The sequence below is a fragment of the Elephas maximus genome, chromosome 2 (assembly GCF_024166365.1).
Source record: "Elephas maximus indicus isolate mEleMax1 chromosome 2, mEleMax1 primary haplotype, whole genome shotgun sequence".
Taxonomy (NCBI): Eukaryota; Metazoa; Chordata; class Mammalia; order Proboscidea; family Elephantidae; genus Elephas; species Elephas maximus.
Genome location: NC_064820.1, coordinates 42,439,262 through 42,462,745, shown reverse-complemented (window position 1 = coordinate 42,462,745; position 23,484 = coordinate 42,439,262). Strand labels below are relative to the sequence as shown.

Sequence of the window (23,484 nt, the reverse complement as noted above, 5' to 3'; positions counted from 1 at the left end):
ATCTTTATATTTGAGGATCTTCTGTCTACTGTCTAGATTCAAGACAGAAACAAAGTACCTGGAAGAAAGGGAAGACAGAACTCCAAGTCAGTGATACAGAAAACTTACTTATTTAACAAGCAATTGAATAATGGATTAAAAAGGGATATTAACAAGAAAGTTCACCCTAACAAATGGAAATCAATTTTCCCTACCAAAAGGCAAATACTTAATATAACGGCAAAGGTTCTTTTAAACCGACCAACAGAAGCACTCATCTTCTGTTAATATTTCATGTTATCTGGAGTCAAAATAACACTCACGTTTTGAAGGAGTTGCTCAAACCAGTCATAACCAGTATCTCTGCACGCTGCAACCTAAAGGGAAAAATGTGGTGTAAAACTATCAAAGTTAGAAATTTATTTACAAATCTGAATAACATATACCTGTGCTATGCTTTAGCCTGAAGCATATAAATGTTTCAATTTTCTCAATTTTTCAAGTAACCAATTTATTTTCTTTCAGTAACTAAATATATTTATCAGCATTAAAGAATACTATTCTAAAAATACCTTGGAAGGCATTTAAGAAATTAGTTTAATAGTATGGTATTAAATCTTGAACAGCAATTGAATCAAAAATTGCCAAAAACAGATCTAAAATGGTAAAAACGGCAATATTTGCTGCTGTTCTTGCTAGACAGCCAATTTAAAAACATCAGCAGAAATGCAGAACATCGCGTAGTAATACAGAATTTCTGATGTTCAAAACATAAAAAATATTCTGGGTAAAACAATTATAGCTTTTATGTATAATTATATGTAATGAAATTAATCTAAATTCATGTTTTCCGGAAAAAAACAGGAATTACTATTTCCTTGAAGGTTGCTATTTCTAGGCCACAGTATCTATTCATTTACTTCTCCGTTCTCTACATTTTAAATTATTGGAGGAACAAAAGACTTTCAATATCAGTGCCTACTTCAGAGAATGCCAAGAAGTAGGGCCATGCAGCAACACCAACTTCATTTTACTTGCATCCCTTGAGTATTTCTAGAAACATCAAGTAAGGGAAGTAGTACTAAACACAGAGATTAATCAAATATCTCCTTATTGTTTCTCCCTTTTTCTTACCACATCAGTGATGTTTAAGATTTTCCTCGTCATTGCTTCTTTGTCATTGTGTGGAGTTGGAGTAAACCAGAGTTTTTGGAATGTTTCATTTACTAATTTCTAGAAGAAAGAAAAATTTCAAACTGAAGAACTACCACAAACATGGCAAATTCTCAAGAAGCCCAACAACAGAAAGCTATAAATGATTAATTAAAACAAAAACTACTGGAATTTTCTTGGTAGGAATTTCCTCTAGTTTTTAAAAAATCAATTAAAATCCTTTTTGATTTGGTAAAGATTTTAAATCATTTGAACGGGAAGATACCACGCGAGCCTAGAAATTCTTTCTAGTACACAATGAAATGTTTTTGATCAAACTAAAAAATATTTTTACTACTTTCAGGGGAAAAGTTAAGAGTGCTTTCTTGACTTAAGAAAAATATAAGGAAAATTATATCAGTAAATTCACATTCATGAACTCTAAATTTTCAATTAAAGTATTTTAATTTAGAAAACGAATCACATACAACTTGAAAATCAAAATAATTTTAATGTGACAATATATTTCTTGGCTATAATGCAATCTCTACAATGACATTAAATAAATATTATAATTGCTGAACTGGCTTGGAAAGATCAGATTTTGTTAATAAAAAATCTAGAGATAAAATTTATCAACTATGTCTTTTTCTTCAGTTTACAAACTAAACATGTTGATTCACTTCTGGAGGTTTTATATATTTTTGAATCAACAAAATTCAGATGTGATAAACATTTGAATCATTTAAAAAATGAAAAATGAATTTTAAAGTACTCAATATTTCATTTTACCTTAATGCCCTCTTCATCATTGACTCTGCGAATCATTTTTACACACATTTCTGTAATTTTTGGAAATGTTGGTTGTTCAATACAGATGTCTCTTAGAATCTTTATTACCCTTTTCCTTACACTGATACCAGTATCCTGGGAATAGAAAGGAATTTTTAACTGTCAGAAAAATCAGGCTGCTTTAGGTTTGTGCAATTTGAGAAAATGAAATTAGGAAATATGTACCCACAAGTCTTAGAGTTACTCTTTATTAGCACGATAAACATGGTCTGCATATTTTTTCTTTACCTACTTTCTAATTATAAATATGGGTTACTTTAATTACACTGCTTTTACCTTTAAAATATGATACCCAAGAAATGGAAGAACGTTCTGTAGCTTAGCACTAGACAAGATACCAGAGGAAGCTTGTCAGAATTAAATGGGATGATAAACGTAAAGCTTTTAAAACGTCTGGCACTTAAAACAGCACATGAAGTATTATCTATAAAGCACTCTTAACAAAAATGTGTAACCTGAATCAAACCTTTGGTGCTACTTTATGGTTTATAAGAAATGTAAGAGATAAAGGAACAAATTAAATAATCATGAGGGAATAATAAGACTTGGTCTTTTAATCAGTTAACATCATGGCGAGTGGGATTTTAAAAAAAAAAAGAAAGAATAAGAAAACAGTCTAAATATTAAGTCATGACTACCAAATGCCATGTATGATCTACGGTTGGATCCTGATTTTTAAAAATCTAGAGAAGACATTTTTGAAACAATTGGAGAAATGGAATAAAAAAATGATTAGATGCTAATAGGGAGTATTAACTTAGTTGAGTGAGTTAAAAGCTTTGTGTTACCTAGAACAATACATTTTTGGAGTTACAAGTTGAAGTATTCAGGAGAGAGTAGCAAAATGTTTGCAATTTCATTTAAAATAATTTAGCAAAAGAGAGATGATACTGGGGGGTATTTTTCTTTAACTTTACAAATTTTCATAATTGAAAAGCTTCAAAAAGAAAGAAAAAACACTGGCAAAATTATTACGCAGTCTAGCAACTATGAGAAAGTTTTAGAATATCTGCTAGGGCAGACACTGTCAGAGTCCATTAGATATTTGGGAAACCCCTTGATTTCCTCCTTTACACTTAGAAAGACTGAAGCATAAGGGAAAAAAATCCTTCTACCTTTTCTTTAAATTCTTTGTTTCAACCAAAATCTTATGCTTAGTAAAAGCTAAAAATTGTCTATTTAACTCTGTGTCATATAATACTCTGATGCTACACTAAAGGTATATAATAAACTCTTGCAACTGCACCAATAAGCAACATCATGATAAACAGTGAAATATTAAAGTTGTTGAGGATTTCATTTTACTTGGGTACACAATCAACATTCACACAAGCAGCAGTTAAGAAATCAAACGATGTATTGCAATGGGGCAAGTCTGCTGCAAAAGACCTCTTTAAAGTGTTAAAAAGCAAAGATGTCACTTTGAGGATTGGGGTGCGCGTGACCCAAGCCATGGTATTTTCAATCACCTAATATGCATGTAAAAACTGGACAATGAATAATGAAAACTAAAGAAAAGTTGATGCCTTTGAATTATGGTATTGGCGAAGAATACTGAATATACTATTGACTGCCAGAAGAATGAACAAATCTGTCTTGGAAGAAGTACGGCTAGAATGCTCCTTAGAAGTGAGGATGGTGAGACTTTGCCTCTTGTACTATGGACGTGTTATCAGGAGGGACCAGTCCCTGGAGAAGAACATCAAGATTGGTAAAGTAGAGCGTCAGCGAAAAAGAGGAAGACCTTCAACAATATGGATTGACACAGTGGCTGCAACAATAGACTCAAACATAGCAACGATTCTGAAGATGGTGCAACACTGGGCGGTGTTTGTTCTGTCGTACATAGGGGTCACTGTGAATTGGAATCAATTTGATGGCACCTAACGACAACAACAACAGGTGCTTGTGGGGATATCTAATCTTGTTCACTAATACATCCATGTTTAGTTATAGAAGATGTCGTGGGTAGTATGGAGATTCCGTAGATATTTCCTAGTTACTAGAGCTTCCTTTTATTTCCTGAAAAATGCTTGCAGGTCAGAGAATTCTATGATACACATGCAAAAAAGAGTACTTCAGGACTGTATTTCTTAAATTTACTCTTAAGATTCAGATAATTTTCTGGTTAAATTGGCAGATTCTGAGCTTTTCATAATACAGCCAATACAACTCTAGCTTTAAGGATACATGCAGATACATAAAGGATCCAAAATTGTCAGATATGAAAATTCTATATTTAGTTCTCACTGAAACAACTTTTCCTGTTTATATATTATATATACATACATACACGTGTATTCTAGACCACAAGTATTTAACTGTTGGCCATCTAATTCCTAGCATTTATTCACTATAAATTGACATAAACAAAAGGCAACATTAACTGAAAAAAAGGAATCCAATTATCATTAATGATTTGTTTTGTGATCTTAAGCAGTCCTCCTCCTAAAAATACATTGTTCTTTAGTTCATAGTTCAGGCAATATGAGTATTTAATTGATATATTTACTTTTCTAGCTTAGCATCTGAAAACAAGATGTGATACTAGGAAAGCAAAATTATAATCATGAATCATTATAAAAATGACAAAACAAACATACCAATATTCTTTCAATCAGCATATCATAATACTGTTCAGCAAGCTGAGGTCGACAAAGGACAAATCGACCTAGTAATTCTACTGCTGCTTCTCGTACACTAGTGGAGTTATCCATTAATCGTCCATGAACTCCTCGCTGCATATCAAGCTGAAGAAAAATGTAGAAAATATAATTATTTATCCTAAGTAGAGCTTACATTTTAATTGGAATAGAAAATTCAAATAAAAAGAATCATTTGTGTTCTCTTTACCCTTGCGAGAATACTGGGGTCTACAGCAACAACCTCAGATAAACACTTCATGGCTTTTGTTCGAACGGCAATTGCATTTTCACCAAGAACTCGTAGGATCTGCCAAGCAAACAATGACACTTTCATAAATTTTAGAATGCATAAATTTAACAAAAGACAGCATCAAAACATGGAAAAGTGAAAAGAAATCTATTATTTACCAACTTTTAATTTTTATATAAATGAGTAGGTGATTTGTTTTCTTCCAACCCAAAACGTGGTCAGTAAGGCATTCTATATTTTGGAGCCTTTCCTTTATCTGGGCATTCTCAATTAAATCTGGTTTTTATTGCTATTCTTCATTTGCAAGGACATATAGCACCACTAAAACCTTTGTGTAACTTGAATTGGGAATATTTAGTATCATTTAAATCATAAATTGGCAACTGAATGATTTTTTTTTTTTAATAACATCATTCACTCTATACAATGTGTGTGTACTCATACGGACATATATCCATCTACCTGTAAAACAAGACTGTAAAAGGCACTCAGAATAAATACATTTCAACAAATCTGGAATATGAAAACGGAGCCCTGGTGGTATAGTGATTAAGTCACTTTCGAAAGGTCAATGGTTCTAACCCACTAGCCACTCCACGGGAAAAAGATGTGGCAACCTGCTTCTGTAAAAATTACAGCCTTGGAAATCCTATGCGGCAGTTCTACTCTGTCCTATAGGATTGCTATGAGTCAGAATCAACTTAACTGGAATATGAAAACATGTGCTACTTCCATGACCTTTTAAATATCTGAGCTCAACACTGAATAGGTATTGCGTACTTCCCCACAAGCACCCAGAACCAGAAAAATCAGTTTTTAAGGACCTCTGGTCCAGTTTACCTGTGTCAAATAAATATCAAAGCTCTGGGCAAACGGCCTCATAGAGGCCAGGTATCGAACAATCAGGCAAGCATCATCATAGTCCACAGTATCAGAGTTCATCCTGCAACAAAAAGTCATTAAATTTTTATTTATTTCTGTAAATTAAGTAAATAGGTATCAAATAAATAAATTTTTAAAAAGTAATACTATTCCTCTCTGGATCTTACTTTAATGTGCTGAACTGAGAAGGTGTGGTTTTAATAATGCTTCTAAGAAACTTTTTCCGATTTTCAGCTCGATGCATGATTTGACCAGTTGTCTCAACTTCCTTTGAGTGATGTGTCCCTTCAGAGGATTCTTCATCTTTTTGTGATTTCATTGCTTTTTCTGTTTCCAAAGTTGTGTCACGGAACCACTGGGCTATATAGAATTTACGAGAAAACTGGAAAGAAATTAGATTGGCTTGAGTTTGAGGAAATCAGTAATGAAACTTTCAACCCATTGTTAGAGGGCTTACAATTAGGAATATAAATACTAAGGGTTATTTTAAACAACTTCTATCAGAGAAAGAGATTTAAGAAAATTAGAAAATTTGGAGTATCTTGAGTGATAGAAGACATAATATTACTTCATCTCCTTACTAATATTAATGATGATAAAAGATACTAATTGGATAAACACAATTGTGCTAAGTACAGAATACTATTATCAGCTACTTAACTAAGGACAATGTCACACAATCAATACACAACCATTCTTTTCGTTTAGATTACCATTATGTATTCCTTTTCTTATCTTAATAAAAAATCAATATTCTAAACAAGTTTGTTCTTCCTCTTCAAGCCATCTTCCAATTGTCTACTAGAATCAATTTGAACAGAACATGTGGTATCTCAATTAAAAAAAGACGACACTCTTACCACCAGTGAAGGATCAGTCTCAGTGTTTTCATCCAGGTAGTCAAGCAATGCTTTTTGCAATTGTTGGATTTCATCTTCTCCTCCTGACACCTGTTAACATAAACCAAGTAAGAATGAAAAAGAGATATTACTAGCGTGCTTTAATAAATCACTTAATTGTATACAAAAATCTGAAGAAAATAACTGATTTAAAAAAAGGAGGAAAATGTAAATACAGAAATTATAAGGAAAAACCATACACTGTAGCCAAGGTTAGCTTTTAGTTTTATGAACTACATGTCACCTTTCTTTTAAAAGAGCTCATAAAAACAGCACTATGTTGTCTATTTGGAAAACAAAACAAAACAAAAAGAACTCTAAACGTTTCCTGTGGTAGGTAGAATACAGTTACTATCTTTATTAACAAGTATTATAGGTTTGAGATACTATTTAAAAAGAATATTCTGGAAGGGAAATATCATTTATTTATCTCTAAAAAACACTGAAAGTCATCTAGCACCTCCTGGATTTTGGTTTCTAAATTTCATTCTCCATTAAAAGGAACCAGAAACCCTTGTAGAAATGGCTGATTCCAGGGTTGGAACAAGCAAAGTAAAAGATTAGCTTCAAACATCTTGTTGTGCCAGAAAGTAAGAAAGTCCATAAAGAAGGATAGGGACATATCAAAAAGGACACAAAGTTAGCCTGAAGGACTTCTCACTGATCAAATCTAACAATTTGAGCATTAAAATAATTACAGCAACAGATTATAACCTATTAAATAGAACTCAAATGACAGTATTATGTTAGACGGTTGTTGTTGTTAGCTGCCATCAAGTCAGCTCCTGGCTTTTGGTGAATCCATGCCCCATGAAACTAAATACTGCCTGGTCCTGTGCCACCCCCATGAGCAGCTGTTGATCGAACTATTGTAATCCATACAGTTTTCACTGGCTGATTTTTGGAAGTAGACCACCAGGTGTTTCTTTTGAATCCTTCTTAGTCTGGAAGCTCCACTGAAACCTATTCAGCATCACAGCAACATGCCAAGTCTCCACTGACGGATGAGTGTTAGCTGTGCAGGAGGTGCACGGGCCTGAAATCGAACCTGGGTCTCCCATACGGAAGGCGAAAATTCTAACACTGATTACCAACGCCTTGTATATTACGTGGTAATACTATGTTCAGGGTAATTTCTTGATTTTGAGTTGTCCTATAGATACACAGGTGAGCACTCTTGTTTATAGAAAATATACACTAAGCAATGGTTCTCAAACTTCAGCATTCATTAGAACCACCTGGCAGGCTTGTTAAAACAGACTGCTGAACCCTACCCCCAGAGTTTACGATTCAGTAGGTCTGGGGAGGGTCCTGAGAATTTGCATTTCTAACAAGTTCCCAGGTGATGTCAATGTTGGTGCTGCTTGTCCAGGGAATCACACTTTAAGAACAAATGCACTAAAAAATTCAGAGGTAATGGAATGTGTCATGTCTACAACTTAACCTTAAATGGTTCAGAGAGAGGAAAAAAAAATTTTAATATACATGTACATGCAAATACATACAAACATACACCCATATATAAAGAGAATGATGATGCAAATGTAAACTGGCAACAACTGAGAAACTTGGGTGAAGGATTTATGGGGGTTCTTTGTCCTATTCTTGTAATTTTTCCGTAAGTTTGAAATTATTTCAAAATAAAAAGGTATATGACCTTTGACCCAGAGAATCATACTACTGAGAAATTATTCTAAGGAAATAAAGCAAAAGAAAGAAAAAAACGCTACATAAATAAATTATAGTAAAAAAAATTAGAGGCAATTCTAATGGCCGACATGGTTATGGTAATGAACTAAAAAGAGTAGAAAGGAAATGAAAATAGGAATTGTATACAGTGGGGTTAGAGATCATTTCCCAACAATTTTCTTAACTTTTCACATTGTTAATACCTCATCTTTTTTTTTTTTGACAAAAAACAATAATAAATGAACCAATGAAACACTTTTTCCAAGATAATAACTTTCCAATATAATTAATTGAGGGAAAGAGAAAAAAAAAAAAAAGCCATCTTCACCCCTACCCAATGTAAGAAAATACACAACATTCAAACGTACAGAACAATCTGACTGGGCATGCTAAATCATGACTTTAATAAACTAAAGATTTAAATAAAATTTACGTTAACCCAAATACAAAATAACATTATGCATTCACAACAGCAGTTCACAAAGAGAAAGTAAACTAAGGATTTATATAAACCATTTAAAAATTCCTCTCAGACTTTATAGTTCACCCTTAACTCTTATCTTTCTCTTTGGGGCTTTGAAAAATAACAGCTCGATTTAGAAGTATTGATGTTATTTTGAATCTACAAAGTAAAATGCAACAATAACGTAATAATACCTAAAGAAAGTACTTGTTATTTTCTCCATAATTTTAATTTTTTATCTGAATACCTGTTTTAAAATTCGTTCTATAGATCCTTGATCCATTTTGCTTGTAACGGCATCTTTCCTCAGTCGTGCAGCAACAGTTCCAAGGTAATCCAGAGACGCCACTCTTAAAGCCATCTCTGTTGACTTGTTGCTGAACTGATGAACCTAAACATCAAAATAGTTTTCCATTTAAATTAAAACGTTTGTAACAATATTATCTTTAATAGCAATTTATCAAATAAATTTCAAATCTATGTTACATTATTGGAAATTTAAATATACATATACTTCCTGTGATGTTCTTTTAGAGTTTCAGGAATCTGAGCATTTTCATTTGGCTAAAAATTTTTTTTAAATAGAATAAGCCCCCTTAAGAACACAGCCAATTTTTTAAATGTACATTGAATTGTTTTTATTTTTTAAAAATGAGATATGACTAAGAATTTCTTAGACTGGAATTCTGAGCCTATGAAACGTTAACTTGGTGTCAGAATAGTAATATATGTTCCAGTTCACAAAAGTTAGGTCCCAAAGGCCTTGTAACAATTTGCATTGCACAAATCCAAGTATAGTTTAAAAATAAATGGAGACACCACAACAATTTTTTTCTTTTTTGTGTGTGTTTTCCCACTGCATTACATGATGGACTAAAAAAGTGCCATGTTCTTAGAAATATTCTTAAAGAGGACAAATAGTTTACATTAATCGGTTTCATGCTTTGAAATGAGTAACTACAATAAGATCTCACTCGGTATTAAAAGATATTTTTAACTACCAACAACACCCCTTCCAAATTAAAAACAACAAACAAAATTTTTTAAAGTACTGCTTTCTTTTCTTATATAATGAAATGAAGTATCAGTCACAACACTTATAAGTTTTCCACAAGGTACCGATGATAATGTGTACAGTTAAGCACATGCAAAAAGAAAGATGCAACGGTCATATTTCCTTACACATTTTTAAAGAATTTCATCATCTGTGAATCAGAGTACATCCTCATTATGTTGTCTTCTAGCAATCTAATAATCTTTAAATGCTATACTCTTACCAACAGTCTCCCTAACAAACTAAGGAGGAGTTCAGCAGCTGGCCACTCAGGCTTATTGACTGTTGAAAGAAGGTCTTGAACAAAATTTTCAAACAGTGGTCTGTAATCTTCTTCACCTTGCTTACTACCACATCTGTTCAAAGATAAATAGTAAGAAGGCTGTGAATCTAGGTGACATGTCCCCAACATGAATAAAATTTTGTTACTAAGTTTTCTCTTTCCTGTATCTAGGAATCCAAAAAACCCATTGCCGTCGAGTCCATTCTGACTCACAGCGACCCTACAGGACAGAGTAGAGCTGCCCCATAGGGTTTCCAAGGCTGTAAATCTTACGGTAGCAGACTGCCATGTCTTCCTCCTGTGGAGTGGCTGGTGGGTTCAAACCACTGACCTTTCAGTTAGCAGCCAAGTGCTTTAATCATTCCACCACCAGGGCTCCTTATCTAGTAATAAGGTCCATTAAATAAAACATAGTTTAAAATGAATCTATTTTCCAGTTTTTCCCTCACTACAGGAAATTCATTTATTGACTAATACCCTTTTTAAAAAATGACCACTGTGTTTCTCTCTATAAGATTACCACAAATTCTTATGAAGGCTAAGTAACCTCATTCCAACAAGTTTTCCTATTTAAGTAGAATGCCCCAGAATTTACTGAAGAAAAAACTACAGAATTTCAATCTAGTTCTTTTAACCAACATGTAAATAATTCCACACATTTTTAGATTTTTAAAACTCTGACTCATTTTAAAGATCAGGAAGCCAAGGGCCAGGGAGACTAACTGACTTATACAAGGTTTAAGTTATGACAGAATCTGGCTTATTCTTTTTCTTAAAATAAATGAACTATTTGCTATACTGTAGAAAATACAAACAGATTTATATTAATTTTACTCACTTTTTAAGGAAGATGGAGAGGAAGTTCTGGGCTGTTCGCATGGCTGTTTCATAAGAGTTGGTAATAACAACATCCTGATCAACCTAGGGTGAGAAAAATGAATTTATACAGTAATGGAAGAAATAATCAACAAGCATGTTAGTTCAGTTACCTTCCCATGTTATTACTGAGTAGGGATAATAGGTTTAAATACTGAAATCTTTAAACTATTTTTTTATACATTAAGAGATAAGCTGCAATAACAATTAGCATACTAAACGTATTTCAGTCCTTTACAAAACCAATCAAATGAAAATATTAGTAGAGTTCATTTTAATTTATTAAAATAGACGAGTGACAGATGAGCCAGGGTGGTGGTGCAAGTGGTTTGTGACTGCCTATTAACCTAAAGGCTGGCGGTTTGAATCCATCCAGCTGCTCTGCAGAAGAAAAGGCCTGACGATCAATTTCCATAAAGATTTACAGTCAACAAAACCTTATGGAGAAGGTCTACTCTGTAACACACGGGGTAGCCTTGAGTGAGGGGCAGCTAACAACAACAAAAGAGTAACAAATGCAGGTAACACATGTAATGCCAATAGTTGCTTTTCACAATGCAAGTCAGAACAAGAAGAAATCAATTAAAAATACAAAAAGAAAAATTTAGAAAAAATTCCAAGTTCAAAGTTTATGAAACACTCTAATACAAAAGAAAATTCAACTCTTTCATTAGAAATTTAAAACCCAGGATATACACAGGCAATTCATAGTTGTGGAAACCCAAAAGGCAAATAAACAGGGCAAGGGGCTCAAAGCTCAGTAGTACCAGGATAATACAAAATAAAACATGATAGTATTTCATACTGACCAATCTAGGAAAAATCAAATAGTATGAATGTAAACTGGAACACCAGTTTGGTGAGAAAACTGACAACTTCCAGTAAGGTTAAAATGCATGTAAACTATGATATAATGATCCTACCTCTAGGTATATACCTATAGAAACTTTTGCTTTAAGTTGAGAAACAGTTACATAACATGCTTAACTGAAGAAAAAAAGAATATGGTATGATTTATGTACATTCAAAGCAATGTTGAGTGAAAAAATTAGCTGTAAATATGTCACCATAGTATCATTTACATAAACTAAAAAAATTCTACATCAAATTTATGCAGATAAATAAGTAAAGGGAAGGAGATAAACATACTCATGATACTGGTTGCCAACCAATGAGAAGGAGGAAAGATTGGAGACAGAACAACAGGACTGAGAGGGGAAGAAACAAAGGGGATCTCAGCCTTTCTGGTAATATCTACTTGCTTTGTTATTTATTAGTAAATAGAAAGATTGTAATATATACACATAAATATACAATATCTACCTATAATAGAACAGAGTGAATAGATAAAGAAAGAAAATTACTCCCATTTCTCCTGAACTTCTGTTGAGGTAAAACTATAGAACTTGGAAACATTATAAACTTCGAAGGATAAAAGCTACAAAACCAAAAGCAAATCTTAGGGCATACGCTCATTTTTGACATGAATTCTAAGTTAATTATATGTTAGTTATTAATATATAATACTCATTTTCACATTCAATATCTCATTTGAGACTTACAACCTGATATGGTATGCATTTCAGGTATTATCATCCCTATTTTACAGCTGCAAAACAAATGGAGAAAGATTCAAGTGGCCTGCCTCCTAAAATCTAATCTTGTGCCCTTATGAAGACCCTAAAGCCCAGCCAAGAACCTGTAATCAAGAACTTCAGTTTTTTAAGAATGACAGAGACTACAGGTGCTTCCTTCCATAAAAGTACAAAGTTACAAAACCTTTAAAAGATTCCTTACTTTTTTGTTTGAGTCCTCTTCTGAATTAGAGTCCTTCTCTGATGATGGTAAGTGCACTACGCACTGAATAAGCTGTAAAACCAGTGCTGTAACCATCTGAATATACATAGGTTCTCCATCCATATCACTACTATTTAACCTTTTATGGAGAAGAAAAAAAATTAAATCACACAGAATATGAGGATACATGTCATCTATCATCTGAAAATTTCAGGTGCTTTCTTAATATTTCCAGGCATTATGAGTGTTTACAATGGCGTCCTCATGTTTAATTTTAATAAATTAGAAAAAACTTGGTAAACACCTATGCGTACTCCGAGAACTACAACAAAGAAAAAAATGTAGTATTTAAGACAAATCTACATTTTATATACATGGTAGGTCAAAAATTTATAATGGGGGGGGAGGAACCTTCTCAAAATGATTTAAAAAGTGGTAAAAGTCTTCAAAATTTTCAAAAGCCCATGCATTTTGATATTCATTTTTTAAATTAAAATCTGCTATACATCAGCTCTTCATCATCAATGCGAGAGTATGAGGTTATTTGCATAGATTATGAAAAATCAATTTCTAAGTCTTTTGTTCTACAGATTTTTTTTTTTTTAAAGGAGCTTAATTCTTTTACATGTTGATAGTTTTTCTTAAGGTTTAATAGACAATAGATGTTTAGTTCAAAAATGATTAAGATAAAAATAATTATTTTAAAGAGAATCTTCAAAGCAATCTAAAAATAACCTTATATGACAGCAAGTCAACACATTTAATCACTTAGATATTACGATTATTAGGATAATGATACCAAATCATAATGACAAAAAAGATAAGGCTGATCAAAGCAGTTAATAACATTCCTTATTCATGGTGTTACGGTGCAATGAATTACTTAATATGGCCCTTCTAGCCATGATCTTTGTGACTCACACACAATGACTGAGTGGGACTATGCACATATGGTATATGGACCTGTGATGGTTATGTCAACTTGGGTAGGCCATGAATCCCAGCATTGTGTGGGTGTTCTCCATTTTATGTGCTGTGGATCCGGACCTCTACATGTTGATGAGGTAGGATTGGTGTGAGGTGTGTCTTGGGTCATGGCCTGGCAGGAGGGCGTGACTCAAGCCCCACCCTTACTAAATTATACCCTTTCCTAGGGTGTGGGCTGCATGTTAAGATATATGTGTGTGTCCTGGCAAGGTTTTTTCTCTCTGCATCTGGATCCTGCATCTGGTTTGTGATCCAATGACCTCCCCAGAGGCTTGCTGTCTGACCTGCTGATTCTGGGATTCACCAACCTCCACAGCCCCCTATAGCTGGTAAGCCTATCGTGTAACCTGATTTGCCAGCTTCTGCAGGCTTATGAGCCAGTAGCCTGTGGTCTGAACTGCTGGTTTGGGATCATAAGACCCTGCAGCCATGTAGGCTGGGAGAAGCCTATACCAGACCCATGAATCTGAGACTTCTCAGCCTCCACAGCCATGTGAGCCATTTCCTTTATATGGTTCGTGAGTTCTGTGAGATGCTGCAGTGAATTAGGGAATGCAAAAATGGGAGGGAGAGTACTGAGAAGAAAGGGAATAGATGGTGTTAAGAGATGATGGAGTGGTACAGCAGCTTGGAAAAGTTAGACATTTGGGATATCTTTAACCTCCACCTCATAGGAACCAGGTTTGTGCTGATCCTTATAAAAGAAATTATTCATTTAGGTGTGCTTAATGATTTAAGTATATTTAATCCCTATGTCTATTCTCTACACTGCTGTTATAGTAACATTTCAGCTCTCTTTTTAAAGTACTATTTGATGGTTTCCCACGTCTAAAAGAAAAAGTTCAAGTTCCTCAGTATGCTTTGTAAAGTCCTCTTTGAACTGCCTCTCTTTTGAACCAGTATTTCCAATTGCTCTTCCAACAGACCTATGATTCTAAAACTGGGGATCATTTTGCCCACAGGAGACATTTGTCAGTGTCTGGAGATAATTTTGGTTGCTACAACTTAGACGAGGAGGGTTTCTAGTGGCATCTAGTGGGTAGAGGTCAGGGATGCTGCTAACCAACCTACAATGCATAGGCCCAAAATGTCAATAGTACTGAGATTAAAAAATCCTGTCATAGGTCTTTATGAGACCTTGAGAATCTCTGAACTTCAAGTCCCCTAAATATACCATATTATTTCATGCATCAAAGCTATTTTTCATGTTGTTTTAACTGAACTGCTTCTCCTTTACATGTTCATTAAAACATAGATGACAGAAAAATGGTGAAGAATAAATGTATGATGGTTACAATATAATGGAATTTTTCTGTATGCCTGACCTCTGCGACAATTAGTTACCTGAAGTTCCTTAAACTCCTCTTGCTGGTTGGTAATCTTGCAAGTGAAGTAAAAATTTCTTCCAAAATTAACTGCCTATGTTTTTCATATCTTGAGAATACCTGTTTAATAATAATAAAATTCCAAATTAAGTTTATTAGAATTAAAACCAAAATAAAAATGACATATTAGTCTTAGTACTATACCACGTGATAAAAGATATTATCTGCCATTTAGAATGAAAATGTTTTTAACATCTTCAACGGTAATGAATTAAGATAATCTGCTCAATTTTTCTATTACAAATTATAACATTCTTTTAGAAGTCAAAGAGCTTATTAGTTTCTTTTACAGGCATATGATAGTTCTTGGGCATGGAAAGTAAGACAAGATTTAAATGGTTTTGAATCATTATAGCTTTACTGAAAATGTCAAGGAATTATTAACTGAAAATTTTTTTAATAATTAGAAATGTTTAAAATTGTACAAAAACAGAATAACCCCCAAAAATTCATAAAACAGAAAAATTAGTCCTCAATTTCTAACATCTAAGACACACTATAACAGCTGTTATGTTGAAATGAATCTACTGCAAAACTTGAATCTGCACATTTGTGGTAGTTAGGATTAAATAATGTTAACATTATTTTGGTTCTTGGGTGGGTGGTGATCAACTTCTGGCTGAAAGGTTGGCAGGCTGAACCCATCCAGAGGCACCTCAGAAGACAGGCCTGGGGATCTGCTTCTCAAAGGTTACAGCCCTGAAAGCCCTATGGAACAGTTCTACTCTGCACATGTGGCGGTCACCGTTAGTCAGAAATGACTCTAGGGTAACTAACAACAATAATAAATACTATTTTACTTTGAGAATAACCTAAAAATATGAATTGATAAAAATTACACTTACTGCAGTCACTAGCTTAATGGCACACAATTGTAGTTCACTGACATTTTCCACAAAAAATGGTGTTATTCCCATCGATGATACCTGCAAAAAATACCAGTTAGTACATGTCTTTAGTTGATTTCAGTAACCTACCTTATTAAATCCATACATTTACTGGAAAACACTGAGAGGGCATTTTCTTTTCCCTCGCCTAATCAGCATCTAGTCCTTTCTCTGTTCTCCTTCATCCTTAAGCACCTTAACACACACATCAGGTACCTTCCTTCACAGCTGCCATTTCTCTAATCTCCACCATTTGGGTGGATGAATATCATAGGAATATAAAGAAACAAAAAACATACTGCTATCTTGGATAAAAATATCCCCACATATTGTAAAGGAAATGGTAACTTATCTTCGAAAGAATTCAGAATTTGAAATTTACACTACATTAACCTGTCTTCTGCTCAAAATGTATCCTTTTAAAAATTCCTTGAACTTTTATTTCTTTAATTTAGACAGGTCATACTCTGAATTGAAAAATTATTGCGCAATATTGGTATAATCAGACTCTGTACTCTTAAATCATTTGGTCTAAAAATATACAGAAATGCTTCAGAAAAACTCACCTGAAGAATTGTTGTGTCCGTAAGAAGCTGTATCTCTAGCAATTCTGATAAGCTGCTAACAATATCACAAACTTTGTTATAAAGCATTACTATTACTCTCTGCTTATGGGTAGAACATTTGGCCCGTTTTGCCTTTGAACTTAATAAGCCTCCTAGAATGAAAAATTTCAAAACAAGCAATTTTGAATCAACAGGAATAAAACTGTTTTCTGCATTAAGAGAACATACTTTTTTTGGTTACATATAAATACAACCTGACAAATAAATTTGGCTATTTATTGAAAGAGAAAATTATTCTTTAGGATATTTAATCAGAAAGTAAACATTCTTATAACTGATAATTTATGGTATAATTCAGTTATCTATTAAATCCTTGTGTCTAAAAATATTACTTTATCTTTATTTCTATTGTTTTCCATTGCAAGTAGAATAAAGTCTAAATTAACTTGCAATTATTAAACAAGAGGCAATCAAATGTAGACTATTCATAAAACTATGTCTTTCCTCTCTCCAAAAGTACACGTTACCTATTTCATTGCTCATTTACAAAGGTTAAGAGTAAAAGGAAGTATATATCTCAAACCAATCCATTTTGCAGATAACTACTATTTTTGGTAGAAGCTGGGGGAGTAGTAAATGGAACCAGAGGTTAATATTACTGGGATTTTCCCTGACCAGTAGACAATTTTGATATTAGACTCAACTATAAGCATAAAAGGGCAAACTAACCTCCATGAGGATCTAATCTGTAAACAGGATCATACTGAGGATAAAGTGTATTCTGCAAATGAAATTTAGTGTACTGTATAACTCTTTCGATCACATCCTCAATATATACAGCTTTTGGCATGTTAGGAGATGTCATGATGTTGATAGTTGTTAGACAAGCATCAGCTGATTTTGTAACTCTCTCCATAATAAGGTCTCTCCATAATCTTTCTTCTTCTTCTGTATCGTTATTCTATAAAACAGTACATTGTTAATGAACTGGGAACATACATGTTATGAAATGAAATAAATTATGATATATTTGACTTTTACAGGTGAAAAACATGCTGAGAATCTTGAAGTGCATGTTCTTTAAAGAATCTTAGGAATGAAGCACAAATACTGAATTTAAGTAAATTTTTGTTTCAATGTTTTCAAACATGATAATACTCTACTTACTATTTTCACCACTAGATGACACTCCAGAGACAAAGTAATAGTCACTTTTATCATCTGTCTACTTTATCCAAGTCTAAGAATTTAACTTAAGATTACACATAAGTAATCTCGTGTTTTGGGTATAAACATTATGACAGTCAAAAAAAACTATAAATTCTGCTTGCTGTTGTGAGACCAAAGTAAAAATTAAAACACCAAAAGAGTCTTTATTTGGAAATATAAAAAGGTTATTGATTCAATCATTACAACTTCACTATATATTTCAAACAGACTAAAAAGTGATTATTACATAGACTACTGAAAACATAATTTGTTTTCTAAAATGGTAATATTCAGCAACTGACGGAAGACTGCATTTTAATTTACACACCAGCAACTTGACATTACAATTGAGAAGAAACGCTTTTAATCTTACTTCGAAAATGAAAATCCTCCCATCACATCTTTAGCTACGAAGTATCACTTTATATTATACAAATACTTATACACGGGTAAAGTATATTCCGGCTGGCAAATAAAAGCACAATATATGGAAAGCAGAGAGGGGCTTTCTAATCAGCAATGCCTAAAAACTTGATTATTTTTTCCCCCAACTCTTTATTTTCCTTTAATTTTACTGCTTACATGCCTACTTAAAAAATTTTAAAGATAAAGTAGCTTGTCTTTGATATTAAAATTGCTGTCTGGAAAGAGTCAGTTAAGGAGGCCCATGAATCATGCCAAACGTTAAGGCTACCTACAACACATTAAATAGTGCTAAGGTTTTCAGGAATGAAAATAATTTCATTAAGACCAAGTCAGCTAGCATGCTAGACTAGATTCTTGATGATGTTTATCACAATTTCTTGCCAAAGTGTTTCAAGTAAAATGTGCTGGCTAAAGATGGAGTAGACTGTTACTACAGGCTTCTCTAAGCCCTTTGTTTCTATCATTAAAAATCTAATTAAAAAGGAGTGCATTAGAAAAATATGGATATATTAAATAATCCATGGAACTACCACCTGAGACTACTACCACCAGTCTGTCAGTTTGCTGTACTGTGGTGACTTGTTTGTTGCTACGATGCTGGAAGCTATGCTACCAGTGCTTCAAATACCAGCAGGGTCACCACAGTAGAAAGGTTTCAGCAGAGCTTCCAGACTAAGACAGACTAGAAAGAAAAGTCTGATGATCTACTTTCAAAAATTAGCCAGTTAAAACCAATGAAGATGGTGTAGGACCAGGGAATGTTTTGTTCTGTTACACAGGTTGCTATGAGTCAGAGCCGATTTGATGGCACCTAACCACCACCATCATCACCTGAGATTATTTTTCGATGTATTTTATTCTACATGGATCAGTTAGATATCCTGTGGCTTTTGCAAACATCAAGAACTTTCTCTCATGAGAAAATAAAATCCAGTGTATGTACTAAATATATGCATTATGTATAGAACAGAGTAGAACTGCCCCATGAAGTTTCCAAGTTTGTATCTTTATGGAAGCAGACTGCCACATTCGGTGGAGTGGCTGGTGGGTTCAAACTGTTGACCTTTCGGTTAACAGCTAAGCACTTAACCACTATGCCACCAGGGCTCCTTATGTATATTACAGAATGAAAGTATATATATAAAAACAGTTAATAGTAATTGTTGGTGGATGAGAATATGGATTTTTTTGTTTTTTATTTTATGAAAATTTTCTAGAATATATTACTTCTATAATTTTTTTATAATCAGGTTTTTAAAAATAAAGAAAACTCATTAACGCAAAACTTCTTCAAATTCTTACCTCTTATACTAAATGCCCATAAATATTAATATTTGTATTGATTAAAGATAGTGATATCAGGTCAATCTGAATGCACACAGGATTTAAATAGACTGATACAATGCTAGGATAGCAGATCTTAGGCAATTTAACTAGTTCATAAAACATTATAACCATGTTGCTACTGCTTTCAATGTAAGCATAGTAAAATATAATAACAGCTGTAGTTAACATTTACTGAAAGCTTACAATGTGTCTGACACTCTTCTAACCACTTTACATGAATTAATTCACTTAATCTTTCCAACAACTCTTTAAGCTAGGTATAAGGATGGCATATAAGGATTAATGTTTTAGGATTAATTAGGAAATCAGCATAAGGTTTCTAACTACTAATTTCTCCAGGGAAGGCCAGGAAAAGGAATTACTAACCTGTATGAAATGAATATAATTGGTGATAACAAGCTCAAATTAATGAAATCTAGAATTTTCCTGATAAAGTTCTCAATGAAAAAAAAAAAAAAAACCTTAGTAATATTAAGGGTAAAATCGACAATATGGATTTTAAACTTACATGATTTAACAAAGTAGAAAGCTTTGACCCATCTTGAATATTCTTCTCCAAGATATTTAGGACTTTCACAGTTTTGTCAGTTGAAAGCTAAAATGGCAACAATTTTTTTTTTATCAATCACTGATAAAAGGAGAAATGAAAGGGATGTAATTATTTAAGAAATATTCTGTAAAAGTTATTCCTTTGGAATATATAACATTACCGCCCACTTGAAGAGTGGGAAAAGAAAACTTCCCTACTTATATTCTGTACTCAAATATTTTCCAGTCTACTTTAAAATTGTAAAGTTGAAAAGAATTAAACAGTCTTAAATTTTTTAGAAGGAATTCCATAGCTAAACATAATATTTTATTAACTCTTTTACTATTCTTGAAGAACCAATCATTATCTCTACTTTATTTCTGAAAGACAGCAGAGCAAATACAGAATGGGCACATTATGCTTGTTAGTAGCAACCCTTACCACGTAACTAGGTAAGACTGAGTCTGTTCTCATGCCTGGCCATCTGCAATTCTGGCAGTGACACTGAACATGCATATGAACACACACATATTAAAGATTTCATCTGTTGATTTATTTGTAATATGGTTTCTACAGCACAGCAGGTATCTTAAAATCTAAGATAGTACTCTGAACAGAAGAATCATGAAATTGTGAATTTTGAAAGTTATGAGTGTTGGTTTTATTTATGTAGAAATCTCTTTTCTTATGAATGTCTCCTCTTTTTCATTTCTTACAAAGGACTCTTTTGCTATTAAAACAACTAGTAGTCCATTTTGAGTTATCTGTCAGGAAGCAACTACTCATAATCTCTTAACTGAATAGTTTTCCTTTTGGACTCCTATAGCATACAGCTAGGACACTCAACCAACTCAGAGAGAAAAGTCAAACGAGAGGTCCAGTAAAGTAACCGTTTAGTCCAGTTTGATTGCTCACAGTGGAATACATACACCAGTTCCCCCAAATACTGCTTTAGATAATTTCATAATAGACTAAAACTACTGAGACTTTTGACAAAACTTCTACCCTTTGAAAATACTCAGCAAGTTAGCCTTTTGAAATATTAACTACATGTAATTAGAAAACTTATGAAATAAATAAGATTGGCATTAAACCTGTTGCCATCGAGCTGATTCCGACTCATAGCAACCCTATACGATAGAGTAGAACCTGCCTCATAGGGTTTCCAAGGAGCACTTGGTGAATTGGAACGGCCAACCTTTCGGTTAGCAGCCTAAGCTCTTAACCACTACGCCGCCAGGGCTCCTTAAACCAAACCAAACCTATTGCCATTTAGTCGATTCTGACTCATTGCAGCCCTACAGGACAGAGTAGAACTGCGCCATAGAGTTTCCAAGGAGTGCCTGGTGGGTCTGAACTGCCAACCTTTTGGTTTGCAGCCATAGCACTTAACCATTACGCCACCAAGGTTTCCGAGCATCTCAGAAAACTGATGCTATATCCCTATGCATAAAATAAATCAGTATTTCTGTTAACTGCACATAGGAATATCAACATGAACCAACAGCACATTAATTCTTGGGTGACCACATGGAATATCCACATATATTTAATAATCAAGTTTACTGCACATTTATTACTAGGAATACAGGCAATATATAAACAAATAAACAATGAATAACTGACTGTATTTTAACTTTGTAAAAACATGAAAATATTTCCCAGTCTATTTTGAAACTGTGAAGTCGAAAAGGATTAAACAGTCTTGTTGAGAATCAATTCCACAGGTAAACATAATATTTTATTAACTCTTTTACTATTCCTGAAAAACAAATCATTGTCTCTACTTTATAGACCAGGAAATTAAGATTTTGTAGATAATTCTATACAAGAGGGACCCTAGTTGGAAGAAGAAGGAAGGGGATTTGTCTTGAAATTGTTTTTTTGGCAATCATATAGTAATTTAGGGGGTGCATAACGGCTGATAAAGATTATGGGAAACTACCTTTTGATGCTGCCACTACTGTTCAAGTTATTACCAATGAATGACAAAATATTCTGCTATTCCACAGGTGCAATCAGACTACTTTTAAGCAACAGGGAGCTCATAATAAAGACAACTTGCAAAAGTTATCATGAAGACCGCGGCAGTGAGGCTATGCCCTAAAAAAGTTGTAACATTTTACAGTACCGGAAGTAAAGTGGTAAAGCTGCAGCTTTACACTTCCATGACTCTAAATGACTAAAGCAAATGTCAAAGAAAATTTTAATGTATTTCTACATTTAAGTAAATGTTTGAGAAAATTAAAAAAACCAAGAGTGAAAAATCTAGGCCCATGCCTTTTTCTACACAGTAATACGATTTTCTTTATAATAATTTGCAGCAGAATATTACTTTTATCCAAAGTATCTATTTTTTAAAAAAAAGAAATAATTCAGTTAGACTCTAAGATGGCAACCATGAATTTTCTTCTCATTATTATTTACTTATGTAAACTTTATAATTTACCCACAACTTTAAACTAATTTCAAATATTAGATATTAAGTAAATCTATAAATTTTACTTTAGTCAGATACCTTATCCATTATACCCATTGCTTTAATTTTAGCGGATTCACTGCCGAGTTCATTAAGCTGGTGTTTTCCTAAGAGCAGCTCCTGAGGAATTTCATCATCATCACCTGAGAAACAAAATCAAACCAAAAAAAGTACAGTTTAGGTAAATGAAACAGCTCAAAATGGTTAAGTTTAGCTTTTTAATAAAATTTGTGGACACAAACAGGTATGAACAAGCTAAACAAACAACAATATAAGAGGCCTCTGTAAACCTCAAACAAACCCTGAATGAAAGAGGACAGGGATTAAAGTTAGAGTTCTGACTAGGATGGGAAGACGCAATAGATAGCTTCTCTTTACTACTTTAGATATACTATTGACCCTTCTCAACCATGCTCTCTGCCCCAGGAGGCTGACCTGTGTGGACTACATCAACAGTCTCCCATGCCCTCTGGCTTCTGTTTGGGTTCAGCCAGTGGGGTGCCCTGTCAGAAGATCAAAGAGAAGGAGAGTGAGGTCAGGGTATTTATATCCCTGACTCCTTCCTTGCAAGGTCTCCTCAAGCTGGCTAGCTAACCAAAAGATTACTGCTTCTTTCAAGGCAGTCTACTTCACCACTCTCTTTCTCCAGCTGAGTTCTGGTGACTTCTGTTTACCCTTGTTCCTTTGGATGTAGCGGTGGTTACAGTTCCATGGTTGTTAGTCCTGGGTTCTGGCACTATTCTGCCCCCATCTTTGTAATTAATCTCTTAAATAAACCTCTTCAAATTATCCTAATCTGAGATGGCCATCTGTCTTTTTCTTGGGACCCTAAACGACAAAATTCTCAG

At 33.6% G+C, this 23,484-nt stretch overlaps 1 protein-coding gene across 1 annotated transcript in view; it reads right to left on the bottom strand.

Moving 5' to 3' along the window:
• The window catches only part of NIPBL (NIPBL cohesin loading factor), a 208,640-nt gene that overhangs the window by 34,322 nt on the left and 150,834 nt on the right, over positions 1-23,484 (bottom strand). Inside the window, exons 15-32 of the mRNA XM_049862484.1 lie at positions 22,676-22,779; positions 20,137-20,223; positions 17,376-17,607; positions 16,647-16,798; positions 16,039-16,119; positions 15,153-15,253; positions 12,822-12,960; positions 10,987-11,069; positions 10,089-10,221; positions 9,059-9,202; positions 6,621-6,710; positions 5,928-6,142; positions 5,719-5,821; positions 4,837-4,935; positions 4,587-4,733; positions 1,924-2,058; positions 1,114-1,212; positions 303-356 (exon numbers count right to left, since the gene is read on the bottom strand). Coding sequence (XP_049718441.1) covers positions 303-356; positions 1,114-1,212; positions 1,924-2,058; positions 4,587-4,733; positions 4,837-4,935; positions 5,719-5,821; positions 5,928-6,142; positions 6,621-6,710; positions 9,059-9,202; positions 10,089-10,221; positions 10,987-11,069; positions 12,822-12,960; positions 15,153-15,253; positions 16,039-16,119; positions 16,647-16,798; positions 17,376-17,607; positions 20,137-20,223; positions 22,676-22,779 — 2,198 coding nt within the window. The remainder of the gene's footprint in view (positions 1-302; positions 357-1,113; positions 1,213-1,923; positions 2,059-4,586; positions 4,734-4,836; positions 4,936-5,718; positions 5,822-5,927; positions 6,143-6,620; positions 6,711-9,058; positions 9,203-10,088; positions 10,222-10,986; positions 11,070-12,821; positions 12,961-15,152; positions 15,254-16,038; positions 16,120-16,646; positions 16,799-17,375; positions 17,608-20,136; positions 20,224-22,675; positions 22,780-23,484) is intronic.